This window comes from Phaenicophaeus curvirostris, chromosome 5 (genome assembly GCF_032191515.1).
Source record: "Phaenicophaeus curvirostris isolate KB17595 chromosome 5, BPBGC_Pcur_1.0, whole genome shotgun sequence".
Lineage (NCBI taxonomy): Eukaryota > Metazoa > Chordata > Aves > Cuculiformes > Cuculidae > Phaenicophaeus > Phaenicophaeus curvirostris.
Genome location: NC_091396.1, coordinates 57,564,473 through 57,587,257, shown reverse-complemented (window position 1 = coordinate 57,587,257; position 22,785 = coordinate 57,564,473). Strand labels below are relative to the sequence as shown.

The 22,785-nt window shown below is 38.9% G+C and overlaps 1 protein-coding gene across 1 annotated transcript; it reads left to right on the top strand.

The window, feature by feature from the left end:
* Window positions 1-1,290: 1,290 nt before the first annotated feature.
* MOK (MOK protein kinase) lies at window positions 1,291-19,499 on the top strand. Its single transcript, XM_069858405.1, is given in 14 exon segments — window positions 1,291-1,391; window positions 5,795-5,926; window positions 7,599-7,688; window positions 9,188-9,258; window positions 13,088-13,111; window positions 13,114-13,188; window positions 13,662-13,720; window positions 14,606-14,673; window positions 14,675-14,745; window positions 14,748-14,781; window positions 16,963-17,064; window positions 17,476-17,649; window positions 17,880-17,991; window positions 19,329-19,499. Coding segments are annotated over 14 exon segments (1,284 nt in total).
* The last annotated feature ends 3,286 nt before the right edge of the window (window positions 19,500-22,785 follow it).

The window sequence follows — 22,785 nt, the reverse complement described above, 5'->3', positions numbered from 1 at the left end:
TCACCAGCTTTGTTGCTCTTCTCTGGACTCTCTCCAGAGCCTCAGCATCCTTCTTATGGTGAGGGGCCCAGAACTGAACACAGGATTCGAGGAGCGTTCTCACCAGTGCCGAGTACAGAGGGAGAATAACCTCCCTGGACCTGCTGGTCACGCCGTTTCTGATCCAAGCCAAGATGCCATTGGCCTTCTTGGCCACCTGGGCACACTGCTGCCTCATGTTTAGTCGCTGCCAACCAACACACCCAGGTCCCTCTCCTCCAGGCAGCTTTCTAGCCAGACTTCTCCTAGTCTGTAGCTGCACAGGGTTGTTGTGCCCCAAGTGCAGGACCCGGCATTTGGCCTTGTTAAACTGAGCCCTGGGGAACCCCGCTTGTCACTGTCCTCCAGCTGGATTTCACACCATTTCCCACCACTCTCTGGCCCAGCCATCCAACCAGTTTTCCACCCAGGAGAGTGTGCGCCCGTCCAGGCCAGAGGCTGACAGTTTCCTAAGCATAATGATGTAAGAAACTGTGTCAAAGGCTTTACTGAAGTCCAAGAAGATAAATCCACTGCCTTTCCCTCGTCTGCCTTGTCTGGCTGCACACAACCGATGGGGGATCGCTCCGTGTTGCCCGGGGCTCATAAAGGACGCTCGCTTTCTAAAACTCCAAAACGAGTTTATTTGCCGGCGTTTCGGTATCAAACGCACTGTCGGCACCCCAGTTCACACGGAAAAATGGTTCTCCTTTTCCTAACGTTTCCCTTTTTTACTCCTCTCGGCTTTGAAAGCACATGACGTGGTCTGAGCTCCAGCTGGGCGATGCAGAGGCGGGCGGCACCCGCGGGGGAGCAGGAAAGAACCGAGCAACCCCGCCGCTCCCGCATCCCGCATCCCGCATCCCGCATCCCGCATCCCGCATCCCGCATCCCGCATCCCGCATCCCGCTCCCCACTCCCTACTGCGCATGCGCGGTGCCCCGCCCAGCTGCGCGTTCACCACCCGCCCCGACGCGCACGCGCGCTGCTCTCCTCTTATCCCCTCCCACCCTCGGCTGCGCACGCGCGGCCCTCGGATGCGCATGCGCAGTGCATCACTGCGCTCCCTCCGCGTTATGCGCATGCGCAGTGCCTCGCCCCGAGCCGCGCGACCCGCTCCCCCCACCCTCCCCCTACTGCGCATGCGCGGTGCCTCGCCCCGAGCCGCGCGCGAGCGGCGCCCCCCCGCTCCCCTCCCGGCTCCGCCCGAGGGGCGCATGCGCGGCCCGGCGGGCGGGGCGGGCGCGGTTGCCAGGGTGACGGGGACACAACATGGCGGCGGGCCGGGAGGGGCGCGGCCGCCCGCCCTGGGAGCTGCGGCGAGCGCGGGAGCCAGAGGAAGGGCGTGAGGGGCGGGCAGCCGGCCCTGCGCGGTGCGGGGCCGCGGGGAGCACTGGGGCCGCCGCCTGCTCCGGGATCTCGCACGTAAGCGCTGGTCCCTGCATGCCGGCCCCCCCCTTCCCCGGGGCGCTGACAGACGTTGCTCCCGGTGCCGGGAAGCAGCGGCCCGTCTGCCTCCCTGTCTGTCTCGGGGCTCCCTCACACGCTTTTCTCATCGTTGCTCCGCCAGCCTTAAATCCCCTCATACCCTGCGCATCTGGCCTGTTTCTGAACGCAATAATTACGTGCCGTGGCCTCGTAACTGTGGCTGAAGCTGAGCTGCCTGCTGGTTTTTGGTTTGTTGTTGTTATTTCTCTCTTCCCACATGCATCAGCGCTGTATTTAAACGTCATGTCTTCTTCTTCCTCTGCACCTTGGTATCTTTGCAACAAAATATTTTCTTTAGGTTTTTAGAATATCCCAGTTTGGCTACTGCAGTGCTATCTTTTATGTCATTTTGCACTGGATTTTTCAGGTCTGGTTGGTGATTGTTTTTTTGTGCTGTCTAGTTACAGTAAGGTAGATGTAGTTTTTAATTCCATAATTAAAGCAAGTCCCTAATGAGAACATGGCTGGAAACCGGTTCTGAATCTTGCTGTGCTGTCCCATCTTGAGTAATACAGGTATTTAATTTCATCATCCGTAAGGTTGATCAGAACGTTTAGGTGAACTTGGCAATGCTGAAGACCTGTGTCTAATGACTGGACCCTTGCACATTAAACGATCCTTCTATTGAACGATTACCTCTGGGGTTCTCATGGCCACTTTTATGGTGTTAGGGTAGTTCAGATTGCTGCAGCTTATTCTTACAAATAACTTCACCTGTGTATTTTTACTTATTTTGTTGATTTATAAGGAATTTCATTCCATTTGTCTAACTTTTATCTGCCTTTCCACTAACCGTCCTAAGCCTTGACCATCTTTGTGCTCTGAAATAGAAGCAAAGGAAGGAAGAGGTTAGGCACCATCTATCTCATTAGAAATGTAATGTAAGAATTACTGACTAGTGATGAGGTCTTCTTTATTCTTTGATGTTATAAGCACGTGTAATTAAAACACTGTTAATTTATTTTCACCCTCAAACGTTTCAGTCTTAAAATGCTGATTGAATGTTTACCATTTCTGTCATTTTTCATCTTTGAATACCACAAATTTGGGTAAATTACTTGGTAATTAGTTTTATTTTGTGGCTGTAATAAGTTTCATAGCTTAACATTGCGGTGCTTTGACCTGACTGTCTGCTTTCTCTGTGTTGAAGTCCCTTGTTTTGGTGGTGTTTTCTTGCTACCTGGTCACTTTGACAGGATCAGTAATGTGGTGCTGAAGTGGACTTTTAAGAATCTCTAGAAACCTTGGCTTGTGCAGGCAAATTGAAAATTTCTTTTACCAGTTGTTAGTACATTTGGAGTCTGACTTTTATTTCTTCTTAGTCTGTGTTAACTTTTTATGTTATTGCCCTTACAATGTCTGAGTTCCTTTTAGCTTCTCATTAAATGATAACTAACTCGTCATACGATCGTTCTCATTTCCTCCCTGGGAGAAAAGCTCTCTCGCCTTCAGAGGCTTGTTTTGTTGAGAGTTTACACTTCGATTTTACGCATCAAAGAGACGTTTCAAATAACGCAATTTTCATTGCTGATTCTGCGCTTAATTCAATCAGTTGAAATTACTCTGGTCTTTGCTGTTGTTGTTTTCACTGGATGGCTCTATCTTCAGTGCCAGGTTAAAGCCTCAGTTCTTTGCTCTGTGTGGAGTTTTTAGTTGGTACATACAGCACTCTGTTGTGAAAAATTAAAACAACATGCTTACATGAAAAAACTTATGTGCTGAGTGTTTTAAAGTGTGTGAAGAATTATTTCATCTTACACCATCAGAACTCTTCAGCTTAACATTTTTTTTTAAAAAAAACACCATATTTTGAGCCCTCTCCTGTCATCTGGCCTTCTCTTGTAGGAACAAAGTATGTGTCTGAAGAAAATATAAACAAAATCCAATTTTATAAACATACACTATCTGACTATCTAAGAATGTTTTCAATAAATATGTACAATAATGCTTTCCCTGTGTTTCTCTGCCCAAGTACTTTGGTCCATTCACACCTATGGCAGGTATGACATAGATATTAAGATCTTATTTTCAGATAATATGATTTGAAGTTTTTTTATGCCAGAGAATCAATTGCTTGCGTTCAAGAAAGGGGAAATGTGCTAAATGTGCAATTGCCACTTATTAGAATTACAGAGTAGGTCAACAAATAGCTTTTTTTTTGTATCTGCCTTGGGTATTTTTGCCACAGGGAATGGCTCTGACGTATGAACATATAATGTAGCCAGTGCAAATCTGGCTGGCTGGAGAGTATCAGTTGCTACCAAAAAAATCTGCTATTGACACTTTTTCTTCAGAATTCTGTAAGAATGAGATTTAAGTATTCTGAATTTAGAGTCCCCGTCTTATATTTAGCTGTTTAGTTGGCAAATTAAAATTTGAGGTGGGGGAAGAGAGCATGGTGCAAAGTGGGATTTCTGACAGAGCGTGTTCTTGGCTCAGTCACATTGCTTAGTGAGTGATGAAGGCTGGGGATCACCTTGCTTAAAGCACTAATTGACCACTTATCAAATAACAACCACATGAATTAAACAGTCTCATAGTCTCTTCCCTATTCTGGAGTCTCTGTTGGAGATTGCCTCCTTTACCCATATTAATTTTCAAATTCTGTTTCTGCTTTTAAAATAGATCTATATGTAAATTGTCTATATAAAGTGCATTAGATGGTGTCTTTGATTGTAAATTACATTTCTTTTTCCTGTTTTTCAAATATAGGTGGCCTAATCAGTTATTTTATGATCCAGCATGTTTGATAATGATTAGAAAACCTAAGCAGCAGGTGATAAAAATCTGAAGAGCAACTGCAGATTCTCACAGAAGTGCTGCTACTGTACTAGAGAAAGAGGGATTTGCAAGGGGAGGGTTTCAGCTCATTAATATATAAGCATTTGTATCACAAGGAGAGGAAAGACTTTCATTTTTTTAATAGGAGTATGTGTGAAAGTTGAGGAGGAGAAAAGAGATGAAGACAATACAAATTAAATACGAGTTGGAAGACAGCATTAGAACATCCCTGCCTGAGTAACTTTTCCCTCCGCAAAATTTCTTGGCAGGCTTTCTCCACCGTGAGGATGTATTTAGACTTGTAAATTAAACATATCTGGAAATCTTCTTGGATACAAAGTGCAGCTGGCATGAAATGGCCCACATCTATGCTAGTAAATTCTTATCCTCCAAAACAAGGCAGTAGGACAGAAACTGCTTTAGGAATGACCTTAGAAGGAGTCTTCACGTCAGGCTGGGAAGGTGCCTAGGAGGGTTATGGTTGTCACAGGCCAGATCCATGCCAGGAACTGTTGTCGCAGTAACTAATACAGACAACTACACTTCATTGAATTCACTGATGTCGACATTGCTTAAGACTCCTACAGTTATTCTGACTCGCAGAAAGGGTTGAATGGGATAGAAGAGCTTTCCTGCTCTGCCTCCCTCAGAACGACTGGGTTTGGATCTGTAAGACTACGTCAAAAGCAACAGCAGCATAAAGCTAAGCAGAACTGGGTTTTGCTCAGATGAAATTACTGTAAGAATTATCAAGGATAGAATCTGTATGTGCTAAAAATAAAGGGAAACAGGAGGACAAAGTGGGTGAAGAACCAGGCAGTGGGATTGGTAAGGAACACAAATCACAAAGCTGAAGGCGAATAAAGGAGGAATAAAAAATATGTCAATTCTGAAGGAAATTGGGAAAAGACTCAGAAATTAATATAAATAATTTTTTCTTCATAACCTTTATGTTATCTGCTTCATCTCTTAAAATTCTGCAGAACTAGAATAGACTGATTTTCGCATCTTTATATTTGGTACACTTCATTATCCATACCAAGTGTTATTTCTGGCCTAGTACAAAAGTAATGTCTGAATTTTATAGAGGATTAAAGATTTAAAATCAGCAACTACTTTGCTATAAGAAAAGAAATACCAAAACCCCCAAAATGCCCCACCAAAACAACAAAAAATCCTACATTGGAACAATGATAAGACACGCTTGCTTTTCAATATAATTTTATGTTTTCAATACAATGTAAATAAAAGTTGCTTTTGTGAAAGAAGCAAAGAATAAGTTCAGGTATGGGTTGCTAACACACAGCAGAAAAAAGGTAGGAAGTACTGTGTACAGAGGCATCATGTCTGAGCAAGGTGGTAGCAGTTTATTGTCTCAGACATACATAAATACCTTATGTGTTAACAAAAATACTTTTATTTAAAAATTTTCTATTCCTCAGAATGTAACAAATCAAGTACAGCTTGATATGCAGTTTTCGTAGCAATTTTTATTTTAAACAAACAGTGTATTTTTGGGTTTAAAATATAAACCACTTGACAAGATGGTAGAGGGAAGGTTTTCGGATGTTCTGAAGACACTGAATCTTGGGGATGGGAAGTACTATGCATGTGAACACACAAAACAACATTTTGCAAGGTGTGCAGAATTATCATAGTACTACAGAAAATCTTATTTAAATTCAGTGGGGAAATGTGAAATTAAGACAGTGAAGTTTTTTGAGTACACTTGTATTAAAGAGGTTCACATATAGTACAGAAAGGGAACTTTGCTGCTGATTATGCAGGGCCTTCCCTTTTGGCATTGGGGTTATTTCCTTGGGTACTGTACTAAATGCTAAATGCTGCCTGGCCACTGGGTCGAGGGTGAGATGAGAATAATGAGGATTAAATAGTTGTTTTCTGCCTTTCCAAAGGCACTGAAAATACTTGTGCTGGTTTTTTTTTTTTCCCCTGTAAATAATAATGGAAGGAAGAAATGTGTCAGTCCTCCCCTTTGGCAGTAGTTTTTTCAGTCTTACTTTAAATACTGTTTTTATGCAAGTTAAAAACACGGTATTTATCCTTAGTCCATGTATAACATGACTTCTGCTTCATATTTGTTTTTTATCAGTTAGGAAAATAGAGGAGAGGGCTGTGTGGATGTAGACGTAGACTTGACATTCTCCCCAATATGTGTGTCAAACAAGGTTTTTTATATTCTCAGTTAAATATATTAAGTTCCTAGTGAAATCAGTGAGAGTGACCCATCTGTACATGCAAAGTAAAATGGGGCATTTTGCTCTCGGGTTAAATTTCATAATGTAGCGCAGAACTTTAAAGACTGTAAATTTTCTTTAAAAAGAGAACTATGACCGGGTGATGTGGCTTCTGATTCTCTGTTGGGTTGTTAGAGAGCTGTTGGTCCATTTATGCATTATCTACTGCTGACCACATTGTCCAGTTTATGATCAAAATAGTACTTAAACTAACTGCTTCACTATATCAAGGGCAGAGAATACACAGTTCAGTGGCAGGACATAATAAGCAGACTCTTTTTTTTCCTTGTAGTATGTTTAAAACCTCTGTTAGGCCCTTAAACTTTTGATAAATTGACTGATAAATTATTTTCTTGTAATTAAGTCTTTAAGAAACAGTTAACTGTTTTAAACAGAACTTGCCTGTACAAGGTATTTCTCCTAGTTTCAAATTGGAAAATGCTATTTTGGTGTTTATCTTTAAGTCTGACTGTGAAAAGGCGTGTGTCCTGTTCTGATCTATTAAACAGTGTGCAAAACTGTTTTCTGCTTCCTCCCCAGAGTTTCTGTAGCATCTAGTGTTTATTAAAGTGTAGGAGGGCTATATAATGATTAAACAGTAGCAGAATAGTGTATATTTTTCATGTAAAAGGTTACCATCAAAACTTAATTTTAAGTGTTAAGTTTGGCAAGGCTAGATTGTCACTTTCTGCCTTGTGCTGAGCAGTAGTTGGAATGATGTACACTACACCAGGGCAGAGTAAACAGTATCCTACATACTGTTATGCAACCCAGAAATTCTTCCCAGCTAGCTCCTTGGCGTGGCATCTGATATCTGGAGCACAACACGTTGCTTCTTGTCTTGTTTGGGTAAGTCCAGCTACTCCAGACTGCCATTATCCTGATAACTGATTTCTTCTATAAAGAAACAAAGCAGGCAAACAATTTATCATGTCCTGCATTTGAAAGTTCAATTACCGGCTGAAGTGGAGTAGATTCTGACAGTCTCATGGCAGAGAAGAAAGACATTTATAATCCAGTCCCTGATTGCAAGTCAGTCTTCCTTTCTGTTAGTACAGAGCAAGGGAATAATCAGAGGGAGATACAAGTGCTGAGGAGGCTGAGTCCACATCCTAATATCTTTATGTTACAAGAAGTTGTTTTAAGTATGGTGTCTTTCTTTCTTTCTTTCTTATTCCTTTATTTGGACCATATTCAGTAATTTTTGGGTCTAGAGGCAATTTTTAGGCACGTAACCAGCTTTATATTCCAACAGAGAAAAAACAAACAAATTTGACAAATTCTGAAGTCTTTGTGCCTTTTTTTGTTAAGAAGATCTGATGTACCTCTCACTTTCTCTGGCTTTATACTGTGATATGTAATACTTGCTGGTGATTTTAATTCATGTCCCATATCCCGTGAGTGCTTGAACATCACACCTGCTGGAGACAGTATTTTTGTAAGGCACAGTCAGAGCTCATCTGCTGGAATAGGCTCTGGTACTTCAAGGATCTTGGTTTGACTCATCAGTTTGAACTGGGGATACAAGGAAACCATTTGGCAGTATCATTTCACAGGCAACTTTACAGACATCTCTTGGCAAATAATAGAAGCTCAGACCTCCGAGCTAGGCAGAACTATGAATTTGGAAAGAAATCAATCAGTGGTGAAGTTGAGTTTCTTAGCCTCATCAGGCACTTAGGTGTCTTCGTCTTCTGATGATACCTTCTGTCTCACAAGGAGCTCAGGTTATATGATAGTATTTACTCCATTACTGCTTCATTGTTATGCAACAGCAGAGATGTACTACATTAGTCAAGTACTTGACACAAAACTTGTTGACTGCTCTAAAGTGTTTTTTTCTTGCTCTTCAGGCTGTCTTATTCCTCTGCTGAGGGCTCTGGTACTGTATTGTTATTGACAGGCCTGTTTTCTACTAATATATGGCAAGCCGGTAATTGTGTCAGCAGCTTAGCTTTCTGGAATTCTCAGCTTCAGCTGCTGTGTTGTTAATGAAGTGCAATCCAGATGGCCGGCCAGCTCGCCTGGCTCTATGTGCAAACTGAATTGTAGATCATGCCCTCAACCTTGTACTGTCTGGGGTAATGGAGCATTGCAGAGAGGATGTGCTTTACTGCAATTGTCTTATAAGGAAAACTGAAGACCTGAAGAAGTCTGCCTCTGCATGGCAGTGAAATGGGAAATGAAGTGTCAGATGTATTATCATATTGTGATAATACTTAAAACTGCTGTTGTCAGCAAAACACAGATTGCAGTCAAATACTCATTTCCCTGCAACAGAACACTGCTGGGGACCTAACTAGAAAGTGTTTTCATGTGTGAGATAATGGCTTTCCTGCCTTTTATTGTAAAATTGTGTCAGTTAATTTACTAGAAATTTCTTGATACTGAGCAGTGTTATATGCCTCTAAAAGATGCCTTCAAATAGCTTCACGGAGTAAATTGGTTAATTTTTGCAATGACACTTTGCACAGTATAAACTAAAATTATGGTACCTCAGACCCTAAGTTGAAAAACTTCTATGAGAAAATATCAATTAAAAATGAAAATGTCCATTTCAGTACTAGTTAAATTACGTACTTTTTTCTACATCATGTAAAAATCAAGATTTTCTAGCTTAAAGTCTCCTTATTTGTTTTCTCTGATAAAAAAGCTGGTTCCCTTTCACTGATATGTGAACTTATGCACATGAATATTTATGAGCTGATAAAAGGTATGTAGCATATGCTTAAGAAACACACAAACCCTTGTTGTATAGATCAAAGTGGAATTTTTTTACACTTGGTTGTTCACTGCTACATATTATAAAATTCATAGGGAAACTTTATGCCATACTGCTTTACTCTTTATTTCCTTCCAGAGCAATATACCTGCTTGTTTAAGACATGGATGCATGCACAAGATTTCTATTCAGTCAGGTCAGTGGCCATCTATTCCTACAGTTGAACTTTGCATGAAAACAGCAAAACAACCTTGACTGCACAACACAAGATACTTGCTTTGTGTAACAAGAAGCACAACTTAAATAGGTTCTTTGTTAAATCAGGACCGTAATGATATAACAAGAAAGTTATTCCCATTTGTTTCAGAAACTACTGTATCAGTTAATAATTATTTTCAGTTTTTATATCTAGTGAAAATGTCTTATGCCAAGTTTTGTCTGTAAAATAACATCGTTCCCCGAAACCTCCTACAATTAAAAATTCTGTACCTCTGTGTTGAAGCAAATGGAAAACATAAAACTTCAAGAAGAGTTCCTGCAGAAGTGTTTTGAACAAATGCTGATTTAAAACCAGATCTCATATGGACACCAAAGGAGCTGGATAGAGCAAATAAAGGGGCAGTTACTTATGATTCAGTATTAAAAGAAGATGTTTTCTCAATAGTTAAAAATTTGTAATGTCTTAACAGGTGGGAGATTGATTTAAATAACTGAGCACGTAGCTGCCGTTCAGTGTAATAGAACAGGTAAAAGAGTTGTTCTCAAACATTACGTTAGTGACACTGAGTATTCAGATCTCTAACAAAGGGAATAACCCTGTTCCTGACCTAGATAAGAATTTGAGGTTAAAATACAGTTGCTTGCTGATCATTGAAGCAGATATGAATATTTGCTGTTTTTAATAAAACATTTTATTTTTCCAGGATAAAGCTGTTAAATTATAAATTCAGACTAATAGCATATAGGAGGGAGTCGTCATTGGACAGTAAGTTAGTCTGGTGAGTTGAAACCAGTCCTGCAACCTCTCCTTCTAGGAAAGATACTGTACTTCAAAAATCAGAATGCTTAGGTTTGTTCTTTAACTACCTTTTTTTACCTCAGAATAATTTGCTTTCATTTGCTTATATTTCTCAGTGTTTTCCTATGAAAAAGCCTGCTATATTAGGCATTGCATGCAGATGGAAATTAGTCTAAGAGTTTCAATGTGGTCGGATATGTTTTTTTCACTTTAAAATATATTTATTATAAAATTCAAGTTTTTCATAAGACGACTGCTTTCCTGCCACCTAGTTTTAAAAACCTCCTTTTTTTGTGGCATGGTGATTTAGTTAAAAATGAAATCTGTGTTCAGTTGTAATCTGAAATGCTGTGCTTAGTGGTTATCTAAACATTAATCTGGGTCTACCTGAACTTCTATACATTTCTGGTTCTTCTTTAAGGTCTGGATTTCGTATCTGGATGGTGTTTCCTATAATACAACGTCATTTTTTCACCTTATACAAGGTGTTGGCACATGGGGTGGAGCTTTGCAAATTGTAGAATAAAATGGGAAAATTAACAACAGGATTCCAATAGAGATTATAATAAATTTTACTAAGTATCTTGGAGTATTAAAGTATTTCATTTGTCAAATGTTTTGCAATTTTCAGAAATTAATGTTGGAGTTTTCAACACCACAATTTCCTATGCAGCAGAAAGAGGTTTTTGTTTGTTTTCCTCTCAAACAACTGTGTGTTTGTGATGAAGCAAAAGTGATGAAGCAAATACAGCTCAGAGAGAGGTGGGGAAGATGCCTTAAGCAAAAACAATTCTAGCCTTGAGTACAACTGCCTTATGATCCACTTCATCATTACTTCCAATTTAATGATTCTTTAATGATAAATCTGGAGTAGAAGGGCTTATTGCAAATTCAAGCAATGCAATGTGGCAGTCATTTCAAACAGTAAATATGGCAAAAATTCCAATTATGTAGTTTAATTTGAAAATTAACCTTAGTTTTGAGCCAGAATGCTTATTGACTGAGGATATCTAGATAACAATGGCAAGTAGAAGAAGCTCCTTTTGAATTTGTGGCTTTGTGATTTGAAAGTGTGCATTACTCATTTGTAGAACAATTAAATTGTGTTCATTAGTGATGCTCTGTCACAAAACAGTTTTCAGAGTGTACAAAAGCAGTTACATCTCAGATGATTTGTTATCTTCTGTAGATTTCTATAGCAATGCAAACGCTTGTCATCTTTTAACTACACTGAAACTTGCAAAATTAAGTTTAATACAGGTGCAGAACAACTTTGAAAAGCTTTAAGTTAGAAAAATTTAGAGGCAAACATGGTTTGTACAGAATTTTGTAATGAAGAAAAACTTGAAGCAGGGGTTGACAGAAAATTATTTTCTAATCTAGCAGGGTGTATGGAGGCAAGTCTGTAATTAGGAGAACGTTTCACTGTAATGCTACTAATTTGGAAAGTTTATCCTTTTGGGTTTTTTTCCTTAATAAACTGACAAATTCATGTTACTTCAATCAAGACAAGGCTATTTGTCTATACAGAAAGTCATAATACTCTTGCTATTAGATATGGTGTATCACAAGTAATTTAATAACTGAAAACCAGTATTTTCTTTAATCCAGACCAGTTTGGTCATTTAAAGTGATGAAGCAAATACAGCTCAGAGAGAGGTGGGGAAGATGCCTTAAGCAAAAACAATTCTAGCCTTGAGTACCACTGCCTTATGATCCACTTCATCATTACTTCCAATTTAATGATTCTTTAATGATAAATCTGGAGTAGAAGGGCATCTGCTCCAGATTTCACTAGTGAGCTGTAATGAAAAACTATCAAGCATGACTTCCTTCTATGAAGACCTGATTTTTTTAAGTACTAATCTGCATTTTATAAAATATTTTGTACTGTAAATGACACAAATCCTGATGCTGAGAACACCATTTATCTCTTCTGAGGTAATAATACTACAATTCCCGATGTAAATGGTGCTCTGTTTCAAGTGCTTTGTTATCTAATCCTGCTTAGAGGATTATGTGGCTGACTGGAGGAGGACTGTGATCGGTTCAGAACACAAGTCCCGCTGGCTGCTAGGACATGTAGCCTCAATGAGTTAGTGTCCTGATGGCCTCCCTCCTCCTCCCCTGCCAATTAGTCATACTGCTGTCATCAGGCAGATCAGTACCTGCTTTGTTTTTAAAAAATGTGATCATTTCTGCCTCAGTTGATGACATTGCAGCGTTACATAAAGGCATTACAGCAAGATTAAAAGGCCTTTGGAGCCTATAAAAGAAAAAAAGCTGAGTCGTTCCTAAATGGTTCTGAAAAAACAGATAAATTTTATAACTATCGTTATCACACAACAGCAATAGCAAGCTAAACTACATAGGTTAACCTTTAATTTGCAAGTCAAATGTGAATCACCGTCATTTAAGCATTGCAGTAATTTGAGGTGATTGATGTAACTCTTGAACCTTAAGGACAGTTACTTTATTTAGAGAGGAAGTTAGATATTTAGAAGTGATATATTACAGTTCTGTTAGAACATGGGAAAACAGACACTGCAAGAAAACCATGCAGTAAAAGCTAAGGCAGATTACAGACTATTGAATTGACAATTGTTAGCTGAGCTTTGCTGGTGCATACTGAAATTAAATTATGTCTGAAGTTGAGTGGAAAATGGATTACAAAGCTAGCTATAAACAACAGAAATAGTATAACTGAAAAAGGTAATATCAGTGCACTACTGGAAGCTGAAGAGTAATTTGTATTCTGTCGTTTGCTGAAAAGGACTTGTACAACTTGAAACTTAATTCCAGGAAGGAGAGAGCCATTACCTGAAAAAAAATTAAGAACACCACGTACCAGTTCTGCAAATCTCTTGGCCACATATATAGGTAAGAGACTTGCTTCAGGAACAGCTTTACAATAAACGTTTGGTACATTTATTTCAGGGTCATCTCTAAGCAGAGACCTACCACTGTCTGGGGTCGCAGATTGCTGCAGGAGAGCCAGATGCATCTTAGCCTCTAGCAGAGCTCTGCGAGGCAGCAAGTAGGCAGCCTGTGCTGTGCCAGCCCCCCAGAGATGTTTCAGTGCCTGCTGCACCCAGCCCACGTGGGACGGGTGGCCCTTGCAGTCCTTGTTAGCCCCGGAGAGAAAAATAGCAGAAAGCCTGGCCTTGCCTTCCTGGTCTTACCCTTGCCCTGTTCTCATATCTGTTGCTGTTCTCTCATCACCGTGGCAAAATTCATTTTTATTGCCTATACTATCAATAAGTTTGATGAACGTGTTAGTGTTTAAGATTATTTTTTTACAAAAAAAATTGAAACAGTGATAATGTTTATCTTTTTACTGAACTTTTCTCTTTGGTGTGCTGATATTGGTATGGAGATGGCATACTTCAGAGAGATGTGAAACCAGATAACATATTAATAAGGTAGTAATTTTATGTGAGACTATTTAACTGAAAGCAAAGTACGTCAGTACTGTTCTGTTTACTCTGAAAGGTAATCTTCTTCATGAACAAAAGCATAGTTTGTAAAAAATATATAGGCAGTTGTTTCTAAAACCATATGCCTGATGTAGAGGAATGAACGAGCAAGTTTGTTATTGGCTAAAACCTAATATGAATCAGAAGCTTTACAGCCTGCATGTGTTCCAATCTTAAAGCCTGTTCTTAGTCTTCTATTAATTTATATTTTCCTTTCTGTGTTAACCTGGAAACAAGTGATAGGGTTCAGTTCCTACATTTAGTGGAAGTTATTTATACAAAAGAGAGCAGAAGGTATTGCCTTTCAGAAGATTTCTTTATTGAAATCTAGTCTCCTGACAGTTTCAGAATCTTGTTGTGCTAATGTCTGAAGAGCAAGGATTTCAAACATCAATTTACGAAATTACTTTCTGGAGATAAATTTTTCTTTTAAGATTTGGAAGTGTACAGGAGAAACTGTAACAAAGAGAAGCCAAAGCCACCTATTATGTCCCTGCTAAACACAGGCACTCTAAGAAAATAACTTAATCCAGATGTCCTATTTAGCAATCTTCCTTTCAGTAACAGACCATATGCTTTTCAGTTAACTCTTAGCTCTTCCTTTTAATGATGTACAGAACAGTATTTGCATGTATTATGGGACACAGTTATCTTCAAACCTGGAGCTACTTCCTATTTAAATGCGGTTTTACTGCTATAATACTTCCCCTGGGATTTCTGAAAGTTTATCGCTGAAGTAATCTGTGATTTCTTTCACGATGACTCCTTCACACATTTAAGGAAAAATTTTGCTTGAATATTTCAGTGTTTCTAATTTGTCAAAAAACTTCACTTATTTTTGCAGCAGAATACCCTGAAGTTAGGAGATTTTGGATCTTGTAGGAGTATCTATGCTAAGCAGCCACATAGGCAACATCTCCACATGCTGGTACCCAGCACCTGAATGCTTACTTACAAACGGCTACTATAGTCACAAAACTGATAGCCCAGTGCTGGCTGTGACTGCTGTGAAATGCCCAGGTACACTGTTCAGCACAGGGCCTTGCTTATTATTAATCAAGAAAATGAAAGGTAAATAACTCAAAGTGCATGTGGTATGGGTAATATGATCTTTGTTTCCATGGTTTTGTGGAAGCTGTCTTGTCTGGCACTCGGTTCATCCTATGGCAGGTTAGTAATAAAGCAGTGGGATGTTCAAGAGAATACAGTACCAACAAATATTATTTACAAGTCAAATAAGATTTTAGGCAGTTGGCTGATTTATTGTTTGGTTTTGTTTGGTTGGGGTTTTTCCCATTCGATTCATATTTGAGTTTGGTAAAAATGTGCTTTCTCTGCTTTGTCTCTGAACAGACTTTGGCTCATTTCCTGAGCGTTCTCAAGCTTGTTGAGCAGTTGGTGATAAATTTTTTCCCATTTTTTTTTGACTTACTATTCTGCAAAACCAGAGGAGATTAGAGAATCCAGTCCCTCTGATTTACTACTTTGATTTAAAATATAGTATGTTTAAGATGCTTGTGCCAGGATCTTAAGTCCTGGCATATTTTGAAATCAGATTCTGATGAAGGGAGAGTTCACGAAAACCCAGATTAAAGTCCTTTAAGCTTTTTGATGATGGTGAAACTGTAACTCAAAAAAATCATCACTGGTCTTCAAGGAAAAAAAAATAACCACCATGAGTATTTCTTCAATATCTTTGTGCCCTAGCAACAGCAGCAATTCTTTATTCTCCTCCCACACTGCTGTCTCTGATATGCAACCAGGAGTGATAACATTTGCTTTGCTTCTTCCCTCCTCCTCCACATGGTAAGTGCAGCTGCTGCCATCACCATCACATTAGATGACAACCCTTATGCTTTGCCTGCTAACTTGTAGAAACAGTTCTACTTCGGTCAGAAAACTGTTAACAGAAAAATCCCAAATGTGGCAGTTCTTTTGAAAAGTAAATCGGGACCAAAAGCTTTAAAAATGCCATGTTTTTCCATTTCAATTTGAATCAGGTGGGCTTTGAAGTGTGGCAAGAAAATTACATGGTGCAAACTGAAGTTTTCTTAGGGCAAAAGAACCTTAAAGATATTTCCTCATGAAATTAGTTTAATGTAACAAATTTCATTCTTTGCAACCACTGCACATTTTCAGAAACCTGGTAGGTATGTTCAGAGAAAAATGAGCGATGTTGTTTGGAAATTACAGAATTAAAAAAGAAACAGCCTTGCCACGCTAAATGAAGTTATGGACATGTTTGTTTCCTTTTAAGTGCCCCCTGTAGTTTTTGCTGTTGAACATTAGTGTAGGCCTTTATGCTCTACACCACATTGTGTAAGAATTTTTAGCCTTTTACTCAGCCGTGCTTATCTTTCAAATCTTGGTCTCCCTCTTTTTGTTCCTTACAAATCATGGTGCCAGGATTATGAAGCTTTATGAAGACATTCAGAGAAGTGTGCAGTCACCTGTTTGAATTTGCAAACAGTTAAAAGTTTCTTCCTACAAAGTGTTACCTTCAAGAATCACATGGTGCTACTGAAATGTTTTTTAAATGATAAACCCAAGGAAATTCTCTGCTCACATGGAAAAAGGCAACATGTGTATGAAACAAATGTTAGTGGACCTGACTTGTATAATCAGATTGTCCTGTTGATAACAATGTTTTCAAGGACTCCATTAGTTTTATATTAACTGATAATCAAGTGCAGGAATGCAGTTTAAATTACCATCTTTCTGGTATCGCGGCTTGCAAAGAACCTGTGTGTTAGGAGTAGAATGTTTCTTAAAATATGTATTTCTGTCTGCGTACACAGCAAGAGGAACAGCTTAACTCTTCTGTCTTAAACCAAGGAAAACATGTTGTCTTCTGGGATCTGCCACTTCTCCAGAGGAAAACACAATCCCACATCCATTGCCTTTCACCAGGAGGGAAAGGTTCTTTTTATATATTTTATCCCACACCTGTGAGGAGATGGCAACTACCATTTCTGCTATATAATCCAAACTACCCTTTCCGTCCAAACATGCAGTTTTATTGATCCCCTGCTCACATGTTATCCTTCAGTTGCTGGCTGGCATAAAACTGTCCACAAATTAATAACGCTAAAATTTATCTTCCTCTTAAATTAAATATTTTTTAACCAAAGTGGCAGCTGTGCCACTTATATTAGTTTAATTGTGCATCCTCTAGTGCTAATAACATCTCTTACCTTGCAGTTTTCAGCCTTTCTTTCCTGGATCTAATGAACTGGACCAAATTTCAAAAATCTATGACGTTACAGGCCCTTCTGCTAACAAAACTCTCAGCAAGTTCAAGCAGTAAGTATGTGCTCCCATAGTTATTAACCTCACTGTTTAAATATCCACAATATAACTGTACAACTGTACAATTTCTGCTCAGGGAATCACCACAAAAATCTAATTCTGTTGTGACAGCTGCTGACCAAAGAGCAGTGTCTGCTATCCCTGCCCAGAGACGGTCACGCATTTGTGATCCTTGTAGGCAGAGAAGAGGAAATCTGCGCCCATATCAATCTTATTTGGCCTTTTATTTCCATGGTATCTTTAAGGCCAATGACATAACTCGTTAGGAAAGAAAACATTTTTTCCAAGTATTACTTGCTTGTCCCTAATAAATAATTACCTGTATCAGCTAAGAATCATTTTTTCAGTAAATTGTAATTCCCTCTGAACACGGGTGAATAACTGTTCTTAACTTGCTTAACACAGGCAAAGAATTGCAAGTTTTAATTTCTCCTTTAAAAAAAGATAAGGAATACCTTCTCTTGTACACAATTTGTCTCCCAAAGGCTTCTCTCTCCTGTGTGCAATGATAAAATATGATCCTGATGAGAGAATTGCTGGCCATCAAGCATTACAGCACCCTTATTTTGAAGAGCTCTGGCAACTTCAAATCACTTCAATCTAGAAGACTAAAAATAAAAAGTGGGGGAAGTGCTGTGCACTCATTATTTAAAGTGGACTGAAATGAATTTGCTTAACAGTGCTAATACTTGGCTTGCAATACAATGAACATAATTCAATCAATGTAATTCTTTGATTGAGTCTGAACTTCACCTACAGCACAACTGATGTTTTTCTCTTTATTTGTTTTTTTTCCCCAAACAGTTTAGGGCAGCTGATACACAAGCTTTGGCCACACACAAAATAATAAGATTACTAGGAGATACAGTAGGGCAAATACCTCTGTATTTGTGGCAAATTTAGAAGGAAAGTCAATGACAGGTAGTATTTAAGTGGAAGAATTGTCAGCTCCGTTAGAGAAAGTAATTTGTGACACTGAGCTTCTTTGCTAGAAACAAATGTGTTGCTTAAGCTGATTACTTGTTTTTATTGTCTGCCTAAACACTGATCTTTATTGGGTCGGATGCAGATCCACTCCCGGCAAGCTTTGCAGCGTATCAGGTACAATTCAGAAGCTCTGATACCACATAATCCCTTCAGTGGACTCTTGTCATCATTGCTATTAATTAGAGGGTCTGTCCCACAGGTTTTTTTTAAATATAGTCATCCTCGTTTTTTCTCTCTGTCTTTTGAGTAAAATCCTTTACAGATTAAATTGTAGCAAAGACAACAAGTGTACTTTTGCCTTTTCAGAGCGTCAGACTATATTTTGAGTAAATAATTTTTTTCAACTTAATTTTCCTGTATTTAGATAATATCTGGGAAAATCCTAAGCTTATATTTGACAGTGGAAATGAAAATATTAAAATCCAATTAAAAATCCTGGCAAACTAAAGCTTTATTTAAGTTCAAAATAAGGTGTGAAAAATACTCAACAAATTCACTTTCAAGGGTTCCCTAAATCTGCAAGGTGAGTTAGAAGTTAGTACTACATGAAAAGCTCTCAAATAGAGGTTTTTCTCAGAAAAACCACAAATTACAGTAGCAAAGAAAAATTATAAATTCTTTCCTGCTCTGTGTTTAACCTTGAAAGCGTGAACATTCCTTCCATAGAAGCAGCCACCTTTTCCACCAGTTTAGTTCTGGGGTTCATCAATGTAGGCTTTGTAAGAAGTTTCTTCATGAAAAATTGCAAGAAAAATCAAGCAAGCATTAGCTGAAGTAGTATTTGGATGAGTTATTTTTCTTCTGATTACTTGGATTTGCTCTTTAAATTTTATTCTTTAGATGTTCTCAGAAAGTAATTGAATCTTGTTAACTTATTTTTAAACCGTTAGTTAGGGAAGTCCAGGAAAAGATCAAAACAACACGGACCTTCTTGTGGAGAATTGCCAAAATTAAATCTTTCTGGAGTAACCAAATTGACTTTCTTACCCCCTTGTACATGGCGTTTGGTTTTACGGGCCCCTGGGTGAAGTGGTGAAACCGCCTGTGTTACTGGAGGTGTTCAGGGCCAGGCTGGATGGGGACTTGGGCAGCCTGATCTAGTGGGATGTCCCTGCCCAGGGCAGGGGGGTTGGAACTGGATGATCTTTAAGATCCCTTCCAACTCAAACTATTCTATGATTTATTGGATCAGATATCAAAGCGTAGACTCTAACTTGCTCATTCAAGCATCTTACAGAGTGCATTTCAAACTCCTGTTGTTTCGTCAACAGCCTGAAAACCAGAAGGCACTTAAGTCCTCCCAAAAGCATTTCCGCTTACCTGCTACAGAACAAAGAGGAGAAGCTTACTGCCCACCTTGTAAAGTTACTTGGAGTGTCAGGGAGAGCTGTGCTGTGCAGCAACAGCCAGTCGTGTTTCAACATTCCTGTGCATTTCTCTGACCATCTACAGGAGAGCCCCACAAGGCTGTGCTGGCCGCTTGCCTCCCGTTCAGGTATCCTGTTCCTAAAGGTTATCAATATGGAATGGAATATGTTCTGGCAGAGCTCAGAGAGCACCCCTGTTGAACCTCCCAAGTATTTTTTTCCTATTAGAACCTGATGGAGGCGGAGGCCAGTTAAAAATAACATTAAAGGATTCTTTGAACTTCTGTATTAGGAATGGAAAGCTATCTACAAAATACAAGTTTTCATATTATGCTATAAATGAGAGCCAACATCTGTATATTTCTTAGATGTAAAAAATTTTTTAAGTGTTCACCTCTTGTATTTAATAACTTTAGCCTCAAGTTTTATTGAGAACATGCAGATTATGCCATCGCATAGGACACTTGATTTTAATGCAGCTTTTGTAGCTGCTGAATATTTTTATATGACTATAATCTTGCTAACAGCTAAAGCAACTTTTTATCTGATTCAAAAGCAAATAAAATTTAGTTTTCTTCAAGCCATTGATCTTACTATTAATCAAAAGTTCAAACAGTGACTGGTAGTTGCTTAAAAGGGCAGTGAAAGCATGCACACACCTTATTGTGGTGCAGAAGTTTTGCACAGATTATCAGTAACAACTTACTGTAACATTACTGTTTCCTAGCACTGTAAAAGGTCAGAGTTAAAAGGCAGCATTTAAAAAGGCAGCAGTTAAAAAGCAGACTTGGAAAGAGTAGTTATTGCAGTTTGATGCCACAGATTTTAAAACTCCTGAGATCTAAAAGTTTGCAATTATTAATTCATAATACTTAAATGTGATGCTGTGTTACAAAACAATTTTGCTGTTAAAAGACACAAACAAGTTTGTGCAAAACATACTTGGGTGGGGGGTTAAAAATCTGCCCACCAAGTATGCAGGTAAAAAGACATTTTGCAGACAGTTTTTATGGGGTTTTGAATAGTTCTAAAAACCTCCTCTGCTCATAAATGCAAAGTTACCAGCTTTTTTTTTTCCAGTAGCTAAACACCTCTGCTGCTGCAAACAAAAAAAAGATGGAAACCAAACACTGAGCAGGCAGGCAAGGGGCAACGTTGTATTAGAAGTCACACACTTAGGAAGAACACAGTGGGTAGCAGGTAATGTGAAAGTTACTAAGCCAACACTTAAGCATCAATTTGAGCTTGACAAACTTTTTATTCTCATCAGTTAAGATGCAGCTCAAACAATGAAGTAAAATACACGTTAACATAAGGATTTTATAAAAATGCTAGTCATCTAAAATAAAAGTCATCCCATTATGCTCTCAGCTCTCCCGAGATTTTATTAGCTATGTCTTTGTAAAAAATAACTATTCTTCTCACCCAGTCAGAGGTTTTACAGTCAATGGCTTTTTGTTGTATTATTTTGGTTGGTTGTTTTTTTTTTAAGAATCTGCATCTCAACACTTGCAGGATTCTGGTGTGACTGCATTAGATCTTATTTCTTGTTCTACCATTCAGCTTTTAGATAACTTTGAGTGTACCCGAAGTCCCCACTGTAGCTTTTCAATGCAGGGAAGCTCATGACACTAAAGTTCTTTAGGGATCATTTTGAGATCTACTGCTTAAACCCACTTAATCTTAGGTTTAGATTCACATTTTGAATCAGGTATTATTTTCATATGCTGTACTGAGAATTAATGTGACATTTACCAGCTGATTTTTTAAAATATGGTACTATGGGCAGGGTAAACGTTTGTGGTGCAACCTGTGGGGCTCTTTTTTTGGTACTAATTCCCTTTGACAATCCAAGTTGAATGTCTTGCACCTGCATTATGGTCTATACTGTACCTTTGCTCATTTAATGCCATTTCTTCATATCAAACTTTGAAAATCTCAGTATGAAAGGAAAAACATCACAGCCCTGGCGGGAATTCTTGTAAATAAGGCTGAAGCTCTGAAGAGAGCTCTGCGGGGAAACCGGCATTGCTGCTACTCACCCTGGGTGTGCCAGAGGACCAGCTAATTTCTCTTACTCTGATTGAACAAATACATAAGCAGAGTTTTAGTGGAGGAAGCGTTCTACATGTGTAGAGTGAGAACATGGTAATAAAGAGAGAATTAAACAGCAGAACATAACAGTACAGCTAGCTGCTCTTTCTCATTTTATTGAAATTCATACTGGACAGATGCCGTCTTTCCTCTAAGCAGAAAATACGGTCCTGACATGGTATTTCAGAATGCAGTGGGAGGTACTTAAAGACAGAGTGACTGGCTGAGTTTTAATGCTCTCTTACAGTTAATTATCAACCCACTTCATCATGTTTTTCCCTTAGCAGCCCATTCTGATAGAACAGATAGTGAACTTCAACAATAAGGCAACCCAATGTTTGTCTGAATACTTAACATATGCTTATATATATAGAGAGAGAGAGAGCGCTAAGCTTAGGAAGTGGAATCAAGGACTACAGGAAACACTGTGTAATGGTAAACTCCAAATTCTTACCTTTGGAACTCTGAGCAAAAGGTGCTGTGAGTTTATCCAGCAAGGTAGATGGTGAGTTGCTTGGTGTTAACATGTCTGGAGTTGAGCATGGTGTGCAGCAATAAAAATGATGGTCTAAAAAGAGGTAGCTTACTGTATCTGAGGGATCTTGCTCTCTCAAGTTATTAATTTCTTCAGATATTAAAGAAAAAGACAAATCTACTCCTCACATTTGATGGATCATTCAGACCCAGAGCCCTCTTACGCAGTCTTACACACTCGGCCAAGGTTCATATCACCAAGAGTATGTTCCCAGTAGAGATGTGTGAATTGTATGGATAGCTCCCCAAAATCTTTTCTGGGAACCTCAAACACTGAAGTTTAAATATTTCCATTCACAATTAAACAGATGTGTGCACAAGATACTTTCCTGTTCTCAAAAGTGTTATTGCAGTGTTTGCTTCTATAATTAATATCAGGTAAGCAATTCATACAACCAGGAAAGTGATTGTTTTTTTTGAAAAAGATGGAAGTTAGAACTTTTGGTAAGTTTTAATCCAGAGGGAAAGGTCTTTTGGAGCAATATCTTGTGTGTTACCAGCAATTCCCTCTCACATATTTTGTATCTGGGGCCGTCAGGCTGCTACAATGAAAAAGGCAATTTCACATTCAGCAGATTGGCTTTTTTTTGCTATGAAAATGGGAGATTTTAAGTGAAGAACCACACTGGAATGTTTCCTTCATTTATTTTATGCTTTCAGGTGGATCTTGCACAGTTTGGCACTTGTGGAGCTTCACAGGTATTTATTTTATAGCAAATTCTTTGCTGTCACA